Below are 24927 nucleotides of genomic sequence, written 5' to 3'. Positions count from 1 at the left end.
GCAATGGAGAAGAAAGAACAGCCTCCTAAAAAGGAGTGACAGCGGTCAGCAAAACTTCCCATGGCAAGAAGACAGGTTAGCGTTCCAAGCAGAAGCAAGTGCGAGGAAGGCAAGGCTTCCCTTTGAGGAAATGAAAGGAAGCCTTGTGGCTGGGGTAGAGAGTTCATGGGTGAAGACTAGGGAGATATGAAGTCCAGGAGTGAGGTAGCCAGGAGGAGAGGAATGTAGGTCAAGTGGGACCCTATACACCTCATACGCATTGGGCCTTTATCTCAAGATCAGCTGGGGGAGGAGGCACAGAGGATTTCAGAATGGGGTGACTATATCACACAAAAGTGTGCTCTGGAAGTAGTGGGTAGAAACACTGGTAGGGGAAACACAGGCATGACCAGGTGCAGGAGCACCAGGAGGTGCAGAGGACCAAGACAGAGTGTTGGGATAACAATGACCTTCTGCCTAGCGATCCACTTTGGAGGTAAAGTAGTACTCTGCATCTGGTTCCCCAGAGCACAGGCTGTGCTTTTTACCCCCACTGACATACAGGCTCAGGTTTCTAGCTCTGGAACCTCTGGACACTGGAACCCAGTTTGGCACCACTAGAGTTCCCATCCACTCTCCATTACCACTTCTGTGTGTGCTGCTGACATGGAAGGCCTTCTAAAGCATGGGGTGTGGACTGGGATCCCAGCTGGCTCAGGTGTGAGATGCTCCTGACCATTTTAATGTCTATTGTCACTAGGAAAACGGACAAGTGTGTTATTCCCATAGATAAGGCTGTGTTTAGTTGTTCTGATCCTCTGAACGCCTGCACTGAATGTAAACCCAGACTAAATTATAACAGCAAAATAAAAGTTATGAGGTTAGTGACATGATCACTTGGTAAGATGATGATTGGTTTTACTTTCTGACTCACTGCTATCTCCACAAAGCGTAAGAGTCTCAAAAGAATTTCATGGACTCTTAAGTGCATAAAAATGGTGTCAGTTTATTTCCAGAGTCTAAAAGGAGAGTGGAATATTCTTTGTGAGGAACTAGAATATCAGGTTTTTTCACACTGGAATTCCTACACCAACTACACTGCAGCTTCTTGGTGAATAAGAAATACCTGTTAATAACAGGCAGCTTAAGGCTTTGCCACTGTGATATGTGAAGAAAGATGTGCCATCTTGGGCATATAAGAGGTTATGTGTGAGTGGCACTGATCATTTAGCGAAGGTGTGGGCAGCGAAGCTTACTTTGAAACCATTTTTTGTATGTTGCAACGCCCTTCCTTCTTAGAATGTATCACTAACCGTACCCCTTGAGTCCAATTCAGTTAGTGTAGCTAACAAATGGCTGAAGTTGTAGTCATTCTACAGAGAAGGCATATTAACTGTACTGACTGGGTCAGTCAACCCAGCCCCAAGGAAATACTGATTTCTATATATAACTTGCAAGCAACCACTTCAGCACCCATTTATAAAAGAATTACAAGTTGTTAAAGAAAACACTACATTCTGCAAATACATTAAAGGTCACTTACATTTCCAACAATAACCTTTGTCCCCCAGTGAATGGGTTTGAAATGCTTCCTTGAAAACCACCTTGGCTGGAATAACTGACACCCCATAATATTAGGCTTCTTTTAAGAGAGAGACTTGGCAAGCAAAAGAACCTCTCCCATGCAGATAAAAATAAACTCTCTTTGCTCATCTTTTTTCTAAAAAAGATAATTAAGAAGTTTCATTAAAAGAACACATGTTCAGACTGGTCCCCTGGTACTGTGGCATCAAAGAATAAAGCCAACTGAGGAAACTTTTGCAAGGAGAAAGATTCTTGATTAAGAACTAACAATACTAAACAGCAAATGGGGCACTGTAAGGAGCAGAGAGTCCATTCTGTCAGCTAGAAGCCAGGTCAACATAGACTATAACGGTCTTTTGGATCAAGAACATGAATAAAGATGGCCATAATACTTTAATACGAACATCCTACAATGATCAGGGCCCTATTTACCGGTCAGTTATAATATAGGTTAAAAACGAAAAAAGAAATAGGGGTCAAAAACCCATTTTCGTCACAAAGAAAACAACCCTTTTGGATTCCCAAGCGTGAATTCAGTTTAGTTCTTTATGGAAATAGAAATTTAAGGGTGAATAACTTAAAATTTAAGATGCCAAAGAGACTTACTGAGCAAGTATTTTAATCTGAAATAATTTAATTATGTACAATAAAAATTAATTCTAATTTAGTCAAGTATTTTTTAAAAATATTTTCTTTCTTTATTTGACAGGGAGCACGTGCAAGGGGAGCAGCAGACAGAGCGGGAGGGAGAAGCAGGCTTCCCGCTGAGCAGGGAACCTGATGTGGGGCTCGATCCCAGGACCTTGGGATCATGACCCGAGCCGAAGGCAGACGCTTAACCAACTCAGCCACCCAGGTGCCCAAATTTAGTAAACTTTAGAAGTTTTCCCTTTCTCTCTGAGGCAGAGGCTTTCTATACATTTTTTCATATGCCGGACCATTGTTACAGTTCAGCTCTGAGTTTGCATTTCCCACCTGGCTTGTGATTTGCTTGTGAACAGAAAGACTAATTCATCTTTGATCCCCTAGAACTCGGGGTTCAGTGAATGGGTTTGAAACCATAAGTGACCAGTGCTTCATCCAGAAATTCTAGATCAAGCTTTAGATTGGTTGGTAAGGATTTATCTGAAGTGTGGTTCAAAATGCTTACGTACATCAGAAAATGGGATGACCATTAGAGCTGCCAGCCAAAAAAAAAAAAGCAAAACTGCCATTTTGTTGAAGCAGCAATTCCAATCATAGTTCCCTAGCAAGGGGATTTTGATTGGATTTTGATTCTCTTCTTGGCTGTATTTTGATTTACTAGACTTTGAGGACCTTGATTTTCTCACCTGTCAAGCAGGAGGACATTGAATGCAATGATCTCAGGCATACCTAAGGAGCTGTGATTCTGGATTTGGAGGACAAGCCCTGCAGAAGATCAGAATTGCTAGAAAGGCTTCAGGCAAACATTATGTAGAAAATGGAGCCTCTTGCAGAACCTGGCCTCGCTTTGCGGGGAGACCTCTTTTGGGAGTCCCACTGCCTGGCTGCCCATCTTCACCCTTGGTTTACTCCCTCATTTTCCTGGGGCATATCCTCCACTAGCTTTCCAAGTAACCATGAACAGAGATGCTCCCCTCAGCCCCCATGTTTCAAAACGTCTTTATAGGATTGACAGTTTGAGTGCATACAGAATTTCGAAGTCCTTCTCCCCTAGGATTCTGAAGACACTGTTTTACCCTATCCAAAGCATTCATGGAAGTACTGACAGAAGAGCCAGAAGCCATTCTGATTCTCTATCTCCGTGCTTCTCAAACGTGGGCAGACATCAGAGCCAGAGGACAGGGACTTCTTCTAGCAGGTTAGATGGAACCTGAGAATCTGCATTTCTACCAAGTTCCCGGGTGATACAGGTGTCACTGGCAACACACAAGGAGAACCACCGTCAACCCCCACAGGTCACCTGTGTTGTTTTATTGTTTTCCTCTTCTCAGAGCTTCACTTTACTCCTGATATTCTGAGACTGCCCAGTATTATCTCCAGTGGTAGGCCTTGTTTCAACTGCTGGCACTCAGTAGGGCCTTTCAACCTAGAAACGTGTATTTCTTAGTTCTGGGATTTTTGTTTGTCTGATCATTTCCTCCCTTCTATTTCCACATACATCTCTGTGGAATTCCAATAAGGTTGGGAATAGATCTCCGCCTGATTTTCCTATTTTCTCATTTTTTCCTCTCCCATTTTCCATCCCTTTGTCTTTCCGTTCTTCTTTTAGATAAAGTTTTCGACTTTCTTTCGACACTTCTGTTAACCTTTTAAAGAGTCTGTTATATAAATATATTTTTAAAGATTTTATTTATTTATTTGTCAGAGAGAGAGAGAGAGCGAGCACAGGCAGACAGAGTGGCAGGCAGAGGCAGAGGGAGAAGCAGGCTCCCTGCCAAGCAAGGAGCCCGATGTGGGACTCGATCCCAGGACGCTGGGATCATGACCTGAGCCGAAGGCAGCTGCTTAACCAACTGAGCCACCCAGGCGTCCCCCAAGAGTCTGTTATATTTTTAACTTTCAAAGGTTCATCCTTATTTTCTCAATATTCCTTATTATTATTATTATTAATGATTTACCATTCTTTACTTGCTTTGTGGCTATCACATCTCTTTTCTTTCTGCACGTATTAGGTTTTCCAGAGGTTCCCTTTTCCTTCCACTGTCTCTGGTTCTCTTTTCCCATTTATTTCAGACACTGATCTTATTTATTTATTTAATTTTAGAGAGGGGGAGAAGAGGGGTGGGGGGACGCAGAGGGAGAGAGAGAATCTTAAGCAGGCTCCACATCCAGCACGGAGCTGGCATGGGGCTTGATCCCCTGACCCTGAGATCATGACCTGAGTTGAAATCAAGAGTCAGATGCTTAACTGACTGAGCCACCCAGACACTCCATAGACACTTGATCTTATTCGAAATGTCTACACAAGTCTGGCGATCACTGGGCTAACCATTCATATTTAATAAAAAGCATTCAAAAGTTTACTGAGGACTGTGTGCAGAATAGACTTGTTGACTGGTGAGTCCCACCATGATGGCAGAGAGGGGACCTATTTCATGATGGGATCTCCACATGTCTTACTGCTCTGATCTTCCAGTCTCTAGTCTGGTGGGTCCGAGCATGATTGCTAAGATCTAGGAAGGCTCACAGGTAAATAAGTTGGGGCAAGGAAATGTCATCCTCAGTGTTCAGATAAGATTTAATTTCCCTGACTGCAGAATATGCTACCCTCAATCCTCATCCCTTCCTTGCCCAGGTTGGCTTGTGTCCCAAATTCTAGAGACTTAATCTTTCAACTCTCCAGAGGGTAACTTCTAATCTTCTGCTAACGTCAGTCACTAGGCTTTGAGTTTTGGAGGATGAGTATGGAGGAGAAACTTGGAGGCCTCACTGCTTCTTATAAAAGAGTTTTAACTTATCCCTCAATTTCAGTCCTACCTTGTATCCTTATAGGCTTTGAATTTCTGAACTCAGAATGGTTCCACTGAAAACAAAACAAAACAAAACAGAACAACCAAGTTGCTGCTTTTGGGATCCACTCCATTTTCTCTCTTCTAAGTCAGTTATAATTTGTTCATCTGCTTGCAAAATTTTTATGACATTTCTTATTTGGACTGTCTTCTTTCCTATTTTATCTTTGTTCCTCTCTGTGTATATTTTTTTAGACCTTAATTCCATTTTAAGGGAGTTTTAAGAAAGAGCAGAGTTAAATGAATATATTCAGCCCACTAGGCTTAATAGGAAGTCTTCAACAGAAATCCAATCAATGAATAAAACGGTTTTTCTCTAAAAAGCAAAATAAACCACAAAACCTTCCCTCAAAAGAGCTACTGTAATTTTTTTGCCCAAAAATTCACCCAACTCAGCTTTGTATATTTTAATGAAAAATTAGCCTATACAAAGGATTTTCATTCAAGATGATAATACAAACCAGAAAACACATCATTATTCTGAACCTCAAATTAATAAACAGTTCTCATGCAGAAGATTAATTCTGTATGAACACATCAGGTTAAATTAATGTTATTTTATTTTCTGATATGGTTCACAGACCGATGGACTAAGAACATCACATTTAACCAAGTATTTAAATTGTTCTTGTGAAAAAGACATGGATAATGTGGTGATGATGATCAGACAGGCAAGTGAGCTTATATCCCTTATCTTTATCTTTATCCAGAGTGACATGAATCTTTAAAGGAAGTTGTTAGGATACAAAATCAATGTACAGAAATCTGATACATTACTATATACTAATAATGAAACAGCAAAAAGAGAAATTAAGAAAACAATCCCATTTACAATTGTACCAGAAATAATAAAATACCTAGGAATAAATTAACCAAAGAACTGAAAGAACTATACTCTGAAAACCATAAAACACTGATGAAAGGGGCACTTGGGTGGCTCAGCGGGTTAAGCCTCTGCCCTCAGCTCAGGTCATGATCTCAGGGTCCTGGGATTGAGCCCCGCGTCGGGCTCTCTGCTCAGCGGGGAGCCTGCTTCCCCCTCTCTCTCTGCCTGCCTCCCTGCCTACTTGTAATCTCTCTCTGTCAAATAAGTAAATAAAAGCTTTTAAAAAAAAAAAACTGATGAAAGAAACTGAAGACAACACAAAGACATGGAAAGATATTCTGTACTCTTGAACTGGAAAAACAAATATTGTTAAAAATTTCTATACTACTGAAAGGAATCTATAAGTTTAATATTATCCCTATTAAAATACCAACAGCATTTTCCACAGAACTAGAGCAAACAATCCTAAAATTTGTATGGAACCACAAAGACCCTGTAGCCAAAGCAATCTTAAAAAAAGAAAACAAAACTAGAGGTATCACAATGCCAGAGTTCAAGATATTCTACAAGCTATAATCATCAAAACAGTATGGTACTGTCCCCAAAACAGACACAAGGAATAAACACCAATTATATGGTCAATTAATCTCAAAAAAGGAGGTAAGTATAAGCAACAGGAAAAAGTCTCTTCAACAAATGGTGTTGGGAAAACTGGACAGATAACATGCAAAAGAATGAAACTGGACCACTTTCCTTACCATACACAAAAATAAATTCGAAATGGATTAAAGATCTAAATGTGAGAACTGAAACCATAAAAATCCTAGAAGAGAACATAGGCAGTAATTTTTCTGACACCAGCCATAGCAACATTTTCTAGATATGTCTCCTGAGACAACGGAAGCAGCAACAAACATAAACTATTGGGACTACATCAAAATAAAAGGCTTCTGCACAGGGGAGGAAACGATCAACACAACTAAAAGACAACCTACTGAATGGGAGAAGGTATTTGCAAACAACATTATCTGATAAAGGGTTAGTATCCAAGATATATTAATAACTTATATAACTCAACATCCAAAAACCAAAAGATCCAATTAAAAAATGGGCAGAAGACACGAACAGGCCTTTCTCAAAAGACGATATCCAGATGGCCAATAGGCAAACGAAAAGATGCTCGATATCACTCATCATCAGGGAAATGTGAATCAAAACTACAATGAGACAGCATCTCACACCTGTGAGAATGGTTAAAATTCAGAAACATAAGAAACAACAAGTGTTGGTAAGGATGTAGAGAAAAAGGAAACCTTGTGCACTATTGGGAATGCACACTGGTGCAGCCACTGTGGAAACTAGTATGGTCGTGCCTCAAAAAGTTAAAAATACAGTTACCCTACAATCCAGTAATTAATTATACTCCTGGATATTTATCCAAAGAATATGAAAACGTTAATTCAAAGGGATACATGTACCCCTATATTTAGGGCAGTATTACTTACAATAGCCAATTATGATAGCAGCCCAAGTGTCCATCAAGAGATGGATAAAGAGATGATATACACACACAGACATACATACACTGAGTGGAATATTACTCAGGCATAAAAAAGAAATGTTGCCATTTGCAATGACATGGATGGAGCTAGAGTATAAAACGCTAAGGGAAATGAGTCAGTTAGAGCAGGACAAATACCATAATTTAACTCATATGTGGAATTTAAGAAACAAAACAAATGAGCCAAGGAAAAAGAGAGAGACAAACCAAGAAACAGACTCTTAACTATAGAGGACAAACTGATGCCTCCCAGAGGGGTGGTGGGTGGGGGATGGGTAAATAGATGATGGGGATAAAAAGTACACTTATCTTGATGTGCGCTGGGTAATATGGAACTGCTGAATCACTAAACTGTACACCTGAAAGTAATATAACACTATTAACTATGCTGGAATTAAAATTAAAAAAAAAAAAAGGAAGCTGCTAGTGGCTGTGACTGGGTCAGACTGTGGCCCTTGTGGGGTCAACATCTGTACGAGCAAGGACAGTGGTAGGAATAATCAAGTACAAATGTCACAGAACTACACGTATAGTGCATCTATTAGATGAATCAGCATCCCAAAGCTTTCAACGTATTCAAATGATGGTCTAGAAGCAACCAGAGAAATAAGAAATAAGCTGGGATAAGGCAGTGTTTTGAATTTTTAATTAATCATTTTAAAAAGGCCTATGTGAAAGCAATTCCTATGAAAATGACAGTAGACCTGGGGAGCTTGGCTGACCACAGCTCGATAGGAGCCAATAAATAATACAACATGGTCCTTAAAGGTTAACATAATTTTAAGCTTCATTTATGTCCATATTTTTTAAAATTTAAATTCAATGTAGTTAACAGGTAGTGTATTATTAGTTTCAGGGGCAGAATTCAGTGACTCATCAGATGCATGTAATACCCACTCCTCATTGTATCAACTGCCCTCCTTAATGCCCATCACCCAGTTACCCCATCCCTCCATCTCCTCCTGTCCATCAACCCTCAGTTTTGTTTTTTATCATTGAGAGTCCTTTATGGTTTGCCTCCCTGTATTTTATCTAATTTTATTTTTTCTTCTCTTGCCTCCATTCATCTGTTTTTGTCTCTTAAATTACCCATAAGAGTGAAATCATATGGTATTTGTCTTTCTCTGACAGACTTATTTAGCTTAGCATATCTTGTTTGGGTGCTATATTTTACACTGTCATGCCAGATGAAGTATATATGGGAGGACTTTAAGAGTCTAGACCTGCATTGTGCATGTGTAGCTACTTAAATTTAAATGAAATAAAATTAAAAATGGAATTCTTCAGTACACTAGCCACACGTCAAGTGTTCAATATCCATGTGTCTAGTAGCACAGATATAGAACATCTCCATCACTGCCGAAAGTGCCACTGCAAAGCTCTGGTCTAGACATGTATCACACAGGAAAGGGTAATTGGATTTTAGCCAGGAAAAAGAGAAGGCTTTAAGAAAACCTTGAATTTTAAGACTTATAGGTATTAATTTGCAGAAAATATAACAAAGTTATTCTTTCCAACACAGAGAACCGACACAATAGGTTAAGGTAAGGGAAGAGTGCAGCTTAACAAAAAGTCCCAGTAATTAGGACTATCACAATGGAACAGTGTGTCATCAAGAAGTAAGCTTTTGTCCCAGAAAAGGCTCAAAGGGAGGCTGGATAACGTCTTCTTTCCAGAAATCTCTCCACAGGGAGAAATGTCTCTTCCCATTCTAAGTTACCAGGATTGCAAGCAGATACACAAAACCAACAAAAAAATTGGTTTTGACCAGTTATACAATCTACTAAAACTATTTTTAATTCCTCTCATCCTTTAGTTGATACATAAATGGGGATGATGGTGAGGAAGTGAAAGCAAAAGAGACAGGAGGAGAAGAATAAGAGAAAGAGGGATTTATACAATTGACTACATTTCCTGATTTTGTAAACATCCATTCATCTTTAAAAAGTACTGCCTCTATTCCTAGACCAGTGTCTTGTGCAGGATTACACAGCAATTAGTGATTAACTTCAAAAGGCATCTTATTTTTTTTTTCCTAAAAAATAAATGTTCGTTTTGATTCTATTCCAATGTTTGTTTTGGAATAAAAACATTTAAAATTGCTCATGCACAGTAAAACGGACAGTCCAAGAATGCACACCATGTTCATCCTGTGCTGTAGGGTACTTGCAGCATGAATATTAGCTCGATATTTCATTTTGCCTTCAACCTCGTTCTAGAGACTGCTCTATCTGCCAGCTAAAGCTTCACAGGGAGGAAGGGAGACTGTCAGGCAGGTGATTTTAGAAAGGAAGTGCTTATACTTATAATTGCCTTTCCTTTCATGTTTTGAATTTAGCACTTCAGTGACTTTCAGCCAAGGAAAAAAGTGGTGGTACTGGTTAGCAGCCTGTTTCATTGTTTTGGTCTCTCGACCCAACTAGAGCCCCGAGCCTCTCATCTGTGGAAGATGGCAGAGATACTAAAATGAGGACGAGAAGGAGGCAAAGGAACTAGGCCGGGAGAGAGACATGTTGACTCCTGCCGCCCCTATCATGAAAAGCAACTGGCTGTAACGTTACTGTTTTGTCTGTCTTGGCAGCACAAGCTTGGCTCAGCACAGAAATGTCTCTGGCCGAAGCTGCACTTGATACCTTCAAAGCAGCAGACAAAATAGCCAGCATGACACTGAAGGCAGAGATGAGAAAATGGTGCAGGTTCAGGATAGACACTGGTCATACAGGAGAATTTCTGGCAAGCTATGCTGGAAGGTCAAGTTCAAAACCATTTTATGGGCTCCGAGAAAGGCCACTGAACAAAGTCGTCCACTGGTTCATGATGTCGTATCTAAGAATGTTGTTACCTTGGAAAAAGCAAGTTTTAGTCATGAAAATGATTTTTAAGTGTATATGGAGGGGCACAAACAGAAAGGTTAACTGAATAGTTTTTTCTACAATTAACTATATACAATATTAACTGGGTCTGGGCTACTCATTGAGTCATTCATTCAATAACCGTGCATACCTCCCAGGTGCTAGACACGGAGCTACATGCTAGGGTTATGAAAACACACAGGGATGAAAACACACACGCTCTCAGCTTTCAGGAAATTTCATTCCGGTGGGGGAAAGGGACATGAAAGAATCACAGATACACAACTGACAGATGTCACCACGTGTATGATAATAACTAAGGAAGGGCGATAGGAAAACAGTGCTGGGCAAGGGTGAGTACTGTAGGCCGAGAGAAAAGTCTGTAACGGGGCCTGACACAGAACATACTAGCACACTGTTAGAAGAGAGAAAGGCGTCTAGAGGAAACCCACTGGAAAAGAGGACTCGGATCAGCCAGACCATTGGAGGTCTTGGGACGGAGTCTACTCTTGACCTAAGAGCAGTGGGAAATTCCTCAAGGGTTGAAAGCATCACAGCAGGATTACAAATTTATGTTTCAAATCTAAATTGAGAGTTCGAACACCCAGCAAACTTGTATTGTGGGAACTGGTTTATGATTAATTGTGAAGATAAACATAGAGGGTAGAGAATACATCTCTGTGTACAGTAAACTCTTTTATGTGCAAATCACGTACAAACATTTTAAAATCCAATAAAAGAATACAACTTATCGTATTATGATGTTTATGTATTTATTTTGTAAGACTTGAGCTTTATGAGCTAATTCTCATTAAACACCATAACATCTGGTTTGTTTATCCTAGTGAAGGCTGCAGCCCTCTAATGCAATGTCCTTTAAATACAAAGACACTAGTCCATTCGTCCACATCAGTGGGGCATACATGTGGGGGATGAACTTTTCAGTTAAGGGGCTCAAATTCGATGGACTCATCTATACCCACAAATGGGTGAAGATGGGATTTACCATCTTAATCAGAACAAAGCTCCCTGATTCCCCAGAAACTTAAATTCTAATGTTGACCAAAGCTTCTCCTCACTTCTCTAATTAATATGATGCAATGGTAACCTCCTTTCAAAAGCTGACTTACCATAGGTTTGGTTTAAAAACAAATAAACAACTATTTGAACTTTACCACATAGTTACAAAATTACTTATCTACATCATCACTTGAAAACGTAACACTTTGCCTTCCCTGTATGAAGTTATGTCTCTGAGCTGTGACTATTAAAATATCAATATGTTTTAAAAAAATCACAAAGTAAGTTTGATGAATTATTTAAATAAACTCAGTGTGATACAACCAAGCAATAGTCTCTCAAATCACTGTCTCCCGGTTTTTTTATTAGGCTGATTTTTGAAATGTTCAATGAAAAATGCGTGCTTATGGATGAAGTTCCCACCTATGGTGCTGGGGTCAATACATCGATAAGAGAATACTGCAGATCTGATTGCTGATCACTCGCCCAACCCCACCCTTTTCATTCATACATACATTATACATACATATATAATACATACATCACACATATATCATACATACAAGTCAACACTTATATGACACCCGCCCTATGGTCAATTTCCTTTCGTGGGCACAAAGAAAGATATGGCCCTAACATAGAGCAAGGCTCAGAGTTGGGATAGTTTTAAGGATGGCTGGATAGCAAGTATTTGGCAAGTCATAATGTTTATGATTATAAAAAAAAAAAGCACATTATTTATCTTCATGGCCTTTGATTTTGAAAATGAACATGGTTTAATGGTTTAATGACTACCTGAAAACAAGGAGAGAAGATGATTCTGTGCATCAATGAAATGTAGTCATTTCATTCCTCTGCTTAGGAAAGAGATCACTTGGTCCCCCAAACCTTTAAAACAGCTAAGTGCATCGCTAACCAATGCATCACATGTCCTTTCCTTCTCTAGACCTCACACACCCTTGCCCTCCGCACACACGGAAGCTGTAGCGCTTTTCTGCACTGGCCCAGCTGGGCATCTCCCCATCGTCCAGGGCATCATCCTACAGGGAGCATGTCTGTATTGTCCATCTTCCCTTTGTTCATTATTCAAAGCCCCCTGAGGGCAGAGGCCAAGTTCTCTTTTCCTTTGTTCCCCAGCACTTAGCACATAGTAGGTGGTGTTGCTGGGCACCCAGAACAGCTCAAAATCCTCCTTATAGACGCACAAGCCCTTGGGCTAGAAATGTTGCTCCGTTATTAATTATAACTGAGTGTTTACCAGCTCTTTGAACTACTTGAAGAGAGCAAAAGTTTTCCAGATAACCCAGTCCAGATGCAAAGTTCTTTCTTTCTCCCTCACCTGCTGCTGCCAGGATAAGGTTTCTAACTCCTGCTGTCCTTCTCGGATCCAACTGTTGTGGCTCACACTTTTCAGAGTCCTCACCTGTGCTTTTTGCCATTCGATTCTGTACTGGAACTATCTGAGATAGAGGCACAGACATCTCCCACTGCTCTTACAGATAAAGCAGAAGTAATTAAGTCTGCCTGAGGTCAGACAAGACACTAGCGAGAGACAAGATAACAACACATGTGCCCCGTTTCCAGCTCGGGCCTTCCTCTCATCTGCTCAGATATTGAAGGAGAACCTCCTCTGGGCCAAATTCTGGCCTGGGCATCTTAGGGGACTGATAGTTCAGTAAGACCTGAGTTCTACCCTGGAATGCACAAGGGAAAACATCTATCACTAACACACCCTGGAAGATTCCTCATAACACCAGCAAAGTGTTCTTATGCAAACATATTCTCCTTCCCTTTCCCTCTCTGAGTCCTAGAGGGTCAGTTTTTTCTTCAGTATTGGACCAGATCGATTTTGTATTTTGTTATTGTTTTTTGTTTTGAATTTTTAGTTTAGGACCCAATAAAGTAGTTCACATGCGTGCTGGACACAGGGTCTATGAAAAATTTGTATCTCTGAAGACAAAAGTCATCCCTGGTGTATTGAGATACTGAAACTGAAAAAGGCAAATATAAAAGGGGACTTTTATTTCCCACACACTTCCATCTCAAACACACTATAGGGCACCTGTTCACTGGTGAGAGTGGTGAGCTGAATCCCTTCCCTACTTAAACCACTTCTTTTACTCATTATTGTTGCTTTTGTTACAATTTATTACTATTATTTACCATGCATGCAGAGCTAAACATAAGTTAAGTAAAATATAGGCATGCTTTGTTTCCACTGTAAATTTTTAGCCAGTAGCATAGACGAATACACCTGCCTGGATAATGTTAAGTGCATGTGGCTTTCCATAAATATTCCTTAATTGTAATACCCAGCACCAGCTATACGCCATACACCTGCACTTAGTGCTGGGGAAAATGAGAGTCAGCCATAAGCCCCAAAGTATAGCATGGGAGAAAAATAGAAACAAACTCATTTATTGCCATGTAAGAGTTGGACATAAGAGGCAAGATGGACCTGGAGAGGGTAGGGGAGGCTTAAGGAGATGACCTTCACCCCCAGGGTGCTGCACACAACCCTTACCTCCCCCTTCGCTGATTCAAGCGTCACCTTCCTAGCAAGCCCCTCCCTGCATCCCCATTTAAAACTGTCAACACCTATTCTGCCACACACACTCCTTTGCCTCCTTGCTGCTTTTTCCTCCCTACCACTCACCACCTCTGACCACATCTTTTACTTGACTTTTTGTCCTTCTCCTTCCATGAGAAGGCAGCTTTGTGAGGGCAGGGATTTCATCTGTCTGTTCACTGCTGAATCTCCACCTTAGACCAGTACCCAAGTACATAGAAGGATTTGGTAAATACTCAGAAGCCTTTCCCAGCCCCATTAAAGGGCTCTTCTGGTCCTCCTTCCTTTTCCTTGACAGCATGTACCAAGGAACTGATCTTTTTTTTTTTTTTTTTTTTAAATTGTTACTCATTGTTCTTTTACTCCTCACTAGAATAGAAACTTCATAGGAGCAAGTTGTCTGGTTTGTTCACTGCTGTGTCCCTAGCCCTTAAAATGCCCTGCTCATTTATTCAATGAATTTCACTCAAGTGCATGACCGTCATCATCATGATCACAGCTCATAGTTACTGAGCACTCAGCATATGTCCAATGGTTTTATTTGCATTATTTTTCCAAATCCTCACAACAACCTATAAGGTGGGCATTGTTATAATTCTCATTTTGGAGATAGTAACTTGACTAAGATCTCAAACCTAGCAAAGGGAAGAGGCAGCAAATAATTCTAAGCCATCCAACTTGAGCTTTGCTTTAATCACTGTTCTGCTGCCATGACACAATGCTGTCATCCCTCTTGGGCTCCTTTCGTGGTTCCTCCCCCCTACCCCACAGTGATCTGCCCTCTCTAACACCCATGGCCACCGCTAGGACATCTTCCACACTAAAGCCAGAATGACACTGTCAAATAGCAAAACTGATCACCTTACTCTGTTTTAAATCTCTTCATTGGCTGTCCATTGGTAGAACTCACATTTTGGGGTCCTATCAGCAAAGTGATCAATATTTATAATAATCACTCTGGAAGGATGACATTGCCATTTTCAGAAAAATTAGAGACTATGAAGATCATGGTGGATATGGGAGAAATGCTCTACCTCTAAGATGAGAAATAATGAGAAAAGGCTTATTTGATTATAACAAACGGGTTTATCAGTAGTTCCAGAAATATTTATGCAATATCTAATCAGATGTGGTAAAGCAGATGTGTTAAAATGGATATTCCTGGGCCCCACCCCATCTCATTAATTCAGAATCTCTAGGGATAGGGTCAGGAAATCTACATTTTTTGACAAGTAATCAGGGTACTCCTTTGACATTCAGGGACCTAAATCTTTTCAATTCTAACATATAGATAAGTACTTACATGTTGGGCACTATTATATAAACCATCAATGTCAAGACTAAGACCTAACCAGCTTTATTTAATGACCAATGAGAACTCTCTTGTTCAACAATAATGTTATAGGACTCATGGATTCAAACCTGTCCTAACTCAAGTCACAGTTTTCAAAAATGTCCCATGCTTGAGTGGCTCATGCCACTTCACAGGACGCTGAAACTACCACGTCTGGTAAAATCAACTTACTTAGGCCAGGGCAACAGTTTAACTGTATGTTCATTCCAAACCTTATGCATTTCTTCCCTTGAAATATAGCATCCTGGCTGGCAAGGCTACAGGATAGAGGAAAAAAAGAACAACAAAGCAAAATAAAACCCACAAACCATGTCCTGCCCTTAGCAGGGGTTTGACTTCTGAGATCATACTAGGTGGGATTCAAAGGAAAGCAAATCTGTTCAGGTCTTTTGCATTCTCACAGATCCCCAAAAAGGTGAGAGATGAGCTCTGTTAATGGGGGAGGTCAATGCTCATCCACCTGGCACCCCAAGACCCTGGTACTTTTCCAGGCGTCACTGACATTATCAGAAGTGGTCTGAACATTATCAGATGTTCATCTCTGGACATGGGGTGCCATTTACTGCTGAAGATGAGCAAGGAGGAAGGTTCTCACCAGGTAAACTTCTCTGCCTCCAGCTGGGAAGGGTGCCCACTGCTCACAGCAGCAACAGGATGGAGCACCAACATTAAATCTTCTGCTGAAGATTCCAACTGATTTTTCCTTTCCTTTAACATATTTTCAAATGATTTAACTTGTGCAAATGACCCCAAAAATCTGCTTCTCTCCACAAAATGTTAAAAAACAAAACAAACAAAACAAAACAAAACAAAACCCTTCATCAAATAAAAGTCAAACAGCTCTGAGAGCTGCTTGGAATGACATGGTATTTAACCATGGTGCCATGGAAATTTTCTAACTTAAGCCATGGTATATAGTTGAACAATTTCTTTTGAAATTTCAGAACCTAAGTACCAATTTTTAGCTCTGATGTTCATGTGTTTCTATATAAAAGAAAATGCTCTACCCTATGTAACACAAGACAGAAATTAATGGTGCTTTAGAAACAATGATGGTGTATTGCAATACCCAAAGACACCTACAGGAGAAAACAATTGTAGAAGAGCCAGAGAAATATATTTTCAACATATTTCATAGGTATGAAGACAATTTTTCACAACCCACATTGAATTAGCAGTCTCATCACATAAATAACCCTCTGCAGATACTACATAATCTCGGTAATAAGTAGTATTTACCATTACATAAAATGAACAAAATAATCCCTGGTCAGATGCAATGCAACAAATTAAGGAGAAAGAAAAGTGAGATTATTCAAGGTCAGTAAAGATTACTTAGCACTCACTAAAATGAAACAAATGAAAATAGGGAAAACAGTTCAAATTTTGCAAGGTTTCCATCTTTCCAGACTGCATTTCGGTTTTCTAATTATAAATGAAAGCTTGGAAGTATAAAATCACTGGTTATTTATTCCTAATAGAAGTTTCTGATTTCCTTACAAGTTCTTAGGATTTCAACTCTACACCAAGGCAAAGGGAAGATTGTTTTCTCCACCCCACCCAAAACTCCAAAACTCCACTGTGGACCCTCTCAGCCATGAAGCATGAAAATGACTCTCAATTCAAGACTCTCTTGAACATGCTGACAGAATCTGCCAAGACACAGAGTAAGAACAGCAGGGGGAAGCAGCATTCCCTGGGAGTTAGAAAGGCCCCATTGGTCAAATGAGAATAGCTAAAGCTGTTTAAGATACCAAAACCAGTATTCCATTTAGACTCTAAGTTCTTAAGCAAATGTGAAAGACAAAGAAAACAGGTATTAATGCTAGCATAAAAATGTTTTTGAAATTTAGTGTTTATTTGTCAAATACCGACTCCTTTTTTTTTTTTTTTTTTCCATTCCTTTCTGTTTCTGATCTTTGGAAAAACCACATCAGTATCAAATGTCACTTAGTTCTTATTCAAACAGAGGGAAGCAGACACAGCGGCTGCACCCGTGACTTAGGTGACCTGGGCCCTCAGTAAAAACCAACCTCTATAAATCACCAGATGTAAGCAATTGGGTAGTGATCACTTTAATTAATTGAACAGCTTTCCTGAAATTTACTGTATAATTTTAACCCTCGCGACACCTTTCTCAGAAGCAACCAACAATGGTGGTCTTTTAACTGGTTTAAGGAAGGAAAATATTTTAACCTCGGTGGCTTAGGTATATTTTTAAATTATTCAAGATGAAGGTGGCAAGCTACTTAAAGCTTAGAAATAAATACTGCACATTCTAAATGCTACCCTTAAGTGCCAAAAGTCAAAATTATTCCAAAACATCTCCAATGTGTGACTATAAACATGTTAGGTCTTAAAAATACAGAAAATTTAGCACAATTTTAATGTGAAAACTCATCTTTGCAAAACAACATGCAATGGTATTTATAACTTCAATCAGATACTTAATTTTAACTGTACAAAGTTGATATTTTGAGTTGATGTTTCTGAATCTTGATTTCTACTATAGGTACCACACTTAAAAGAGAATACTCCAGTGCCTTATTACCAACTCCCACTTCCTCTCACAAAACAATTCCGATCACCCTCTAGTAGCAACTGTGTAATACCTAATCCACAGATCCCATGCCGGCCACTGAGTAATGACCAGAATTAGTCCTAGTCTGAAGGACATAATCAAACCCATGTCTCTATGAGGTGAAGGCAGCTTCTCTGAATCTGGGATACCAGTTCAGCAGTGACAGCAACAAGGAAAGTGTGTTGTTAAAATGGTACTTAAAATTTAGGAAAGAAAAAGCCTGGAAAACAAGCCAACAACTTAAAAAAACCTTCTCCATTATCTACAGAAGGAAGTATTCATATTTTGTTCATAAGACCTTTACTCCAGCCCATATGGAACTGTGGAACTGCTACCCATGGTCCCTGCAAACATACATGCAAAATCCTATTAACATTCACTTACAAGGACAGAAGTGTAATATTGGCTGAGACTGGTCCTAGATTCGGAATGGTCTCCAATTCATTGTTGTTCAGTTTCCTTTAAGTGCCCAAACAAAACAAAACAAAACAGGAAAAAAAGAAAAGCTGATTAGATCATCTGTAAATCACAGAGGTGAAAACTTCATAAAATTATTTAAAAACACCTCCCAAGTTAAAAAATTTTTAATTAATTGCAATCCAAATGTTCTTTATGGTTAAATAGCATATTTTATTCAAATCTCAAATAGAAAGTAAGACTCACACTTCTCGAAGGTTTTGAAGGTGGCTCATGGAATTTGCCTTGATGAAAGACAATCTGTTGTGACTGAAGTCCCTACGAGAAAAAAAAAAAAAAGTCAAGTTGTAAGTGGTTTCCAAAAATCACTAGTAGTGTTTAATGATGTGCAAGATAGAATGGATTTATGAAATACCTCTATCGACACTAGTGACAATGTAAGAAAGATCTGGTTCATCCTATCCCCAAACTAGATGGCAACCAAATTGCCAAACTCAAAAATACAAATTCTGAGGACAAAATTAGTTTAGGAGACTGGTAGGTTCAAGTGCTTTAAGCCCACAGATTTTTAGGAGATGTTTTTTGGCAAAGGGTGAACAGGTCTTCTGTGAACTGGTTGTTTTGCTTCACCCTCCCCATCCCCTACCATCTTCTCACCTCCAACATGATATGATGAAGTCATGGCCTATGAAAAGGGGCTCATTAGGCAGGCTGTTGAAACTCAAACCTCTAAAGAAACCTTTTTACTATTATCATAAAGTTAAGCATTGGTGTATTTATTATAGGCAACAAAATAGAAATTACTTTTCACACCTATTTGTTTCTCTGGGTTTAGGTACCAAATTACTGAAGGTATCATTGTGTGTATGTGTTGAGAGAGTTGAAAACAACTCTGCTTTCCTGAATTCCCCAAATCTCAGTAACTGATAATATAATGTATAATTTAAGCCACATAAACCACGTACAACGCAGGCTATATAGGAACCTACGATCAGATGTCTTCGCAATCATTAAATAAATCTGCTTCTTAGAGACTTCATCAGACTTACTAGCAATTTCCATAATACATTTTATTTTTAAAAAAATGAAACAGAACTCCTACATATACAATATTCCTAGACTAGGCCATCTTGGCATTTAAGACTCCACAGTGTTAAAGAAAGCCCAGTGAACGTTCGCTTACATTCCTTTATGTGTTGACACACTGAGTGTGTGCCTGCCATGTGGTGAATTGAAAGTGAGAGGCTGGAACAGCTACTGAAAACCAGACTTACAAACAGTATGGCTGAAAGCTCTCTCCTCCAAAGGGTTTACTAACCCTTACCAAATGAATTCTTTCAGTGTTTACTTTTAACCAACCAGCGTTTTAGAGAACCAAACTGTACTGGTGCAAAGCATGAACCAAAAATGAAAGGCAGAAACATCACACCCAGAGAAACACAGTATAACCTCGTCCAGTCTACAAAGTGAACAATGAGAAATCAGAGATCCTTTTAGTCTTTTCATGTTTGTTTTGAGACTAAACCTGGATTTCTCTACTTCACCTTAAAAAAAAAAAAAAAAAATCTGCAAAGGTTTTATTTGAAACATGTTTGCCTAAAGACCTACCAGACAGTAACAGACATGAGTAGATTTGTTCTGGTAGAGTTATAACATGAAAAAAAAATCTGGCACAGTCTTTAAACTATAAAAATCCTGCAATTACAACCACTGCGGTGCATGCTCACCACGCTGGAGCCAGACACTTTCCCTCCCAGCCCAGCTCACGTCCGTCTGGAGTTCATCAAGGAACCCGTGAGCCCAACAACTCATGTTAGGATTCAAACAAAACCTGTGTGCTTTTAGCACCACAGACAGTCACAGATTTCCCACAGGGTTTCAAAAACAACCAGCAGAAAGAGTCCTTCACCTGGGAGGTAGCCTGAATCAACAGAAAGTCTCATTTGGATCCACTTAACGAAAGAACATTGAACCAGAAGAAAACTGCATCCCCTATTGTTTCAATGTGTAAAGGGAAAAGGGGAACCGATCTGGCATTTACATTTATTACAGGTGGTTTTCTTTTTAATTAGAAAAAAACGAAAACCACACTTCACTTCATTTTAAGGATTATTTTGTAAGGCAATCCTATGAGAAAAGAGGGTGTTTAACTCCCCCCCCCCAACCAGTAATGGAACGAGTTCTCCAACAAAAGACTTTAAAAATGAGAAACTGCCTTCCGAGAAGTGTGCACATGCTGGAGACCACTCATTTCTGATCCAGAAGCGGGAGCTGGCAACCTTAAATATTTTAGTTATTGCAACACACTTCCATTCCTGAGTTTTGTGTACTATTAAAACCACATTATATGGGAGAAAAAAAGAATCACCTCTTAAGTGACTTTTACTGCTAAATACTTAAGCCATGAAACTTTTAATGTGTCTAAATTTAGGTTTAATACAGTTTATGTTTCAGAAATGATTACTTTCCAGTTAAAGGATGTCATATTTTCCTAAATCTTCCCTATATTGTTTCTATGGCTAGACCACATTAAAAACAAAAACAAGTTGTACAATGTTGATATTTTCTTAAACCCATGAGAACGTTCAGTAAGAAAAGAAGATTCTTCATTTTCAGAGTTCCATGTATGAACACTTTCCCCAGGAAACCTTTTGAAAAAACTCTGTAGTGAGTTTAATAAATGGGATAAGTGGTAAGGTGGGGAGGTGTTAACTATTTACCTAGAACTCAGCTGGCCAAATGCTGGAAAATCAAACTCTACATAGTAGAAAAAAATATCTTTCCTCCTGCACATTAGCAAGCAAATAAATATATATGAAAATAATTAATTTATAACATTTGGTTCCAGCCATCATTTTCTTCCTTTTAGCATTTGGAAATCTGACTTCCAAGTCAAATTTTAAAATGCAAATCCAGCACAGCTTCTTAATCAATCCCACTGGGGCCTGCAGAGCTGCTAATTCAGCAGAAATCTGGAAAGCTGAAAAACAAAAAGCCAGGCTGTAGCTGTTTTAAGACACTGATCCAAAGTGACTCATAAATCAGCCTGCTACGTTCAAGTTTTAGTCTGGAAAATATAGAAAAACAGCTGTGAAAACCATGAGGACCATGACCCCCACCCCAGCCCCAATTCTGGTACCGACCAGACGATTTATAACGGCTAACACTAAAGAAGTCACAGCAGCAGAAATTACCTTTCGGACTTTCGCCTCAGTCCAGCTCATGCAAACATTTCTACGTGATAAGATAAATAATTCTGAAATTCCAGTGAAATTTTAATACATTAAGCTCTCATTGGCAATTGAGCAACTTTTCCCTCTTTTGGCTAACATATTCCATCAAGCAACTCCTTTTTGGGTTCAGAACTCTTTGTAAGCACAAAATCTAGATGTAAACTCAAGTCTGCCTTTAAAGGCAGTTGTAAGCAAAGCTTCAAATAGTTACTGTTTTAAAAGCCACTTTCATTAAAGTATTACAAGTCACTCTTTGAAAGGAGAACTACAATATTATTTTATAGCTCAAACTATTTTTTTCACAAGTGAGATTCTTAAGGCAATAAGTTACAACTAAATAAAGTGAAAAAAATACATGCACACGTATTTTAGAGAAATTATTTTTTTTAAACTTGCAAATTCAACAAATGATACAAAAGATAAAGTTTCCTTGAATGGTGCTCTCATAAATTAGTCCTAAGGCAAAGGTTTACTATCTTAATTACCTGAGAAAAAGTTAAGATATGGGAAAAAACAATACGTATTTTTCTACTTACTTCTGAACTCTCAAACAGTCAACTAAATACTTACATAATTATGTAAAATTTAAGAAACAGCTATCTTATGTCTCTTGTTCCAAACACCAAGTAAGTGAGAATTAAAGCCCAATTCCACGTGTTTTTCTGCCTCTTTCAAAGGCAGAGAGAGGAGATCTCTAGAGCTTCAGGCACAAACAAAAGAAACATTTACAATAAAGAATTTAGACCACATGGTTTGGTGACAACTACAAAGCTAGTTAAAAGTCACACAAGTACAAGAATGACAGAGCTGTCCAATGAGTGATCACAGTGGGGCTTCTGACAACAGACCTAGTGCTTATTTGTACAAGTGGAACTTATTTTCACATATATTTAAGGAATGTGGACTTGTATTGAGACAATTTACTGCTGGCGGAAATGTAATTAAAGATTGTGCTAACCAAATAAACTGTAATTTGTTTTTAGTGTGCCACCAAATTATCTGCAAAACAAAATCCTTAATTAGGTCAGCTACTTTTAAGACAATGTTTAAATAGGTATCAAAACCCTTTTGGTTTAACTCAACTTCTAATCAAGACTAATAGTTTTTTTTAAGACATCCAAATACACGCACAAAATATATATTGTACACTGGCATGACACAGGAAGCTACATGACAAGGAAAAACTACTAATATAAGCTAACTTTGGTGAATCATTCAAGCATTTCTAAACACACCCCAGGAAGAGCTATTCATTTTCTTTTTCTCATCTCTCTATTCATACATGTTCACCTCCAGTTCAGTTCCATATGTTGTCAATAGAGCCATTCACATTTCATGAATAAGGCAGCATGACCTCCACAAGAGGCAATTGAACAGAATTAGCCACAACTAATTGAAAGTCTTCCTGCTTCAGGTTAAAGCCCTTATCTCCTTCTTCAATTATAAAACAAAAACAAAACCAAAAAACTATTAAACAAGACATCCCATGTTAAGAGATTAGAAAATCTAAAACTCTATAATTCCACTTTTTTAATAAACTAAGGTTTATTAACACAAAGAATATGATTTTGATGGCTAACCATCGCACAATTCACAAATAAAGATTTTGATTTGCACAATGATTTAAAAACAGTTTCTTAAACTATGGAACCAAACTTCCTACTACTATTAGTATGTTACGATAGTCTAGTAGAATTGTTTTAAGAATGTAGAATTTCCATTGCAATTCTGCTAGGCCCAAATCTGAGGGTCAAGGATGGACTGCACTTTATTTCTTTTAGACAAGATAACTTTTTTTTTTTTTTAAAGAAACACAACTTGTAATTGCTTACATTTTACACAAGTTCGCCAATTTTAACAACACTAGTGCTGGGAGAGAATAAGGAGATGACATTTGGAAAGAATCAGCCTTTCCAACTTAACTACATTTTCTTCCTTGTTCTTCCACGCAGTTGGCAGTGATTTCAGGTTTCCAGACTTCACAGCTCGAATCCAAAAACTTGCATAACAGCGCCCAGTCCTCTCTCTTAAACTGTTTGCTGCAAAACTACAGAAATCACGCCCTTCGTTCTGAAAACTCTAGTTCCTTTCTTTCCATATCTACTGATTAGTTTCGCCAACTTCTTACCGGAACCAGGATGTGTTACAATTTGGTTGAAGCTTTACGGAATTTCCTGTAGCGAAATTAAGTACAGGGGCGAAAACAAGACGATGTCTACTATAGCTTGGGCAGTGACAGAACTCTGGTGAGGAGGCTTCTCAAATGAAAGGAGCTCATTCAGTTACTGGCTGGGAACAGGAAAGGGGGCCTGAATGAGTTAGAAACTGTAGTTGAGCCACAGGATCCTACCCTCTGGGAGAACTGCGAACTCTAGTAACCCACAGATTGCCACCTCTGCTGTCCCGCCCCCGCAGGGGCACGCATTTGAATCCAGGGCCCGCAGGCTCTGGGCTCAGGACCTTGACTCTACTCCTCGGAGTTGTCAGTGGCTCCTTTCCCTCGCCCACCTGCGGCCAGGTAGGGCGAGCCCAGGGCCCACCGCGCGGCCTGCTAGGCACGAGGGCTGGGCAACTGAGGCCTCGATGGCTCCTTTTCCATCTCCACCAAGCACCGCTGGAGGCCTGGGTCAGGAGCAACTCCCCCAGAAAAGGCAACCGCGCGCCCAGCGAACCGGCCCCTCGCGATTCTCAGGCGGGTCCCCCTCTGCCCTCAAGGAGAATACTTACAGGCGAGCGATCCAGGGCGGGAGAGACTCGGGCAGGCGCGCCAGCCGCTGGCGGCTGCAGTCCAAGAGGTCCCCGAGGCACCGGCAAGGAGCGGGACACAGGCGCTCGGCGGCGACCTCGGAAGACTGCCCCAGTGCTCCCGGGCTGCCGCGACCGCTGCCCTCGGCCGGGCCCAGGCGTCCCAGCACCGCACCCAGCAGCAGTCCCAGTGCCACCGACGGCGCGCGGAGCTTCTCGGGAGCGCCCATCGCGCTCCTGCGGCCTCTCACCCTGCCCCGCGCTCCGCAGCCGGCGCGCGCTGGGGGCCCGGCACCAACTTGCAGCCGAGAGCGGTCGCGTGCGCGCGCCCTTGTCCTGCGCTCCCGACAAAAGTCCTTTCTTCTACCGCCAGCAGCTCAGCCCTTGCATGCCCCGGAGCAGCGAGAGGGGAGCCAGAGAAGACCGCCAGCTGCGGCTGCGCTGCAGTCCGAGCAGCGTCGGCGCTCCCAAGTCCCTCTCGCCCGCTAAGAAACTTTTTCGCCTCCTCCCCGCGATAATGCGCAAAGTCCCGGCGCGGCGGAGTCGGGAGGCGGGGTGTGCGGAGCAGCCGCGCGTCCATTGGCCGGCCCGGCCCGGTCGCCCCGAGACCACGTGACAACAACAGGACTCCAGACCCCGGCGGGAGCGCGGGAGAAAGTGGAGCTAAGATTGTAGGAAATTCGGAGTTATATTTTCCAGCCTCTGCGGCCAG

At 40.2% G+C, this 24927-nt stretch overlaps 1 protein-coding gene across 1 annotated transcript in view; it reads right to left on the bottom strand.

The window, feature by feature from the left end:
• LRIG3 (leucine rich repeats and immunoglobulin like domains 3) overlaps positions 1-24710 on the bottom strand; it is a 50128-nt gene extending 25418 nt beyond the window's left edge. Inside the window, exons 1-3 of the mRNA XM_047742245.1 lie at positions 24198-24710; positions 18484-18555; positions 18205-18279 (exon numbers count right to left, since the gene is read on the bottom strand). Coding sequence (XP_047598201.1) covers positions 18205-18279; positions 18484-18555; positions 24198-24445 — 395 coding nt within the window. The 5' untranslated portion in view covers positions 24446-24710. The remainder of the gene's footprint in view (positions 1-18204; positions 18280-18483; positions 18556-24197) is intronic.
• Between the last annotated feature and the right edge of the window lie 217 nt (positions 24711-24927).

This window comes from Lutra lutra, chromosome 8, assembly GCF_902655055.1.
Source record: "Lutra lutra chromosome 8, mLutLut1.2, whole genome shotgun sequence".
Lineage (NCBI taxonomy): Eukaryota > Metazoa > Chordata > Mammalia > Carnivora > Mustelidae > Lutra > Lutra lutra.
The sequence above is the reverse complement of the archived record's forward strand: the minus strand, read 5'-3'. Positions and strand labels throughout refer to the sequence as shown.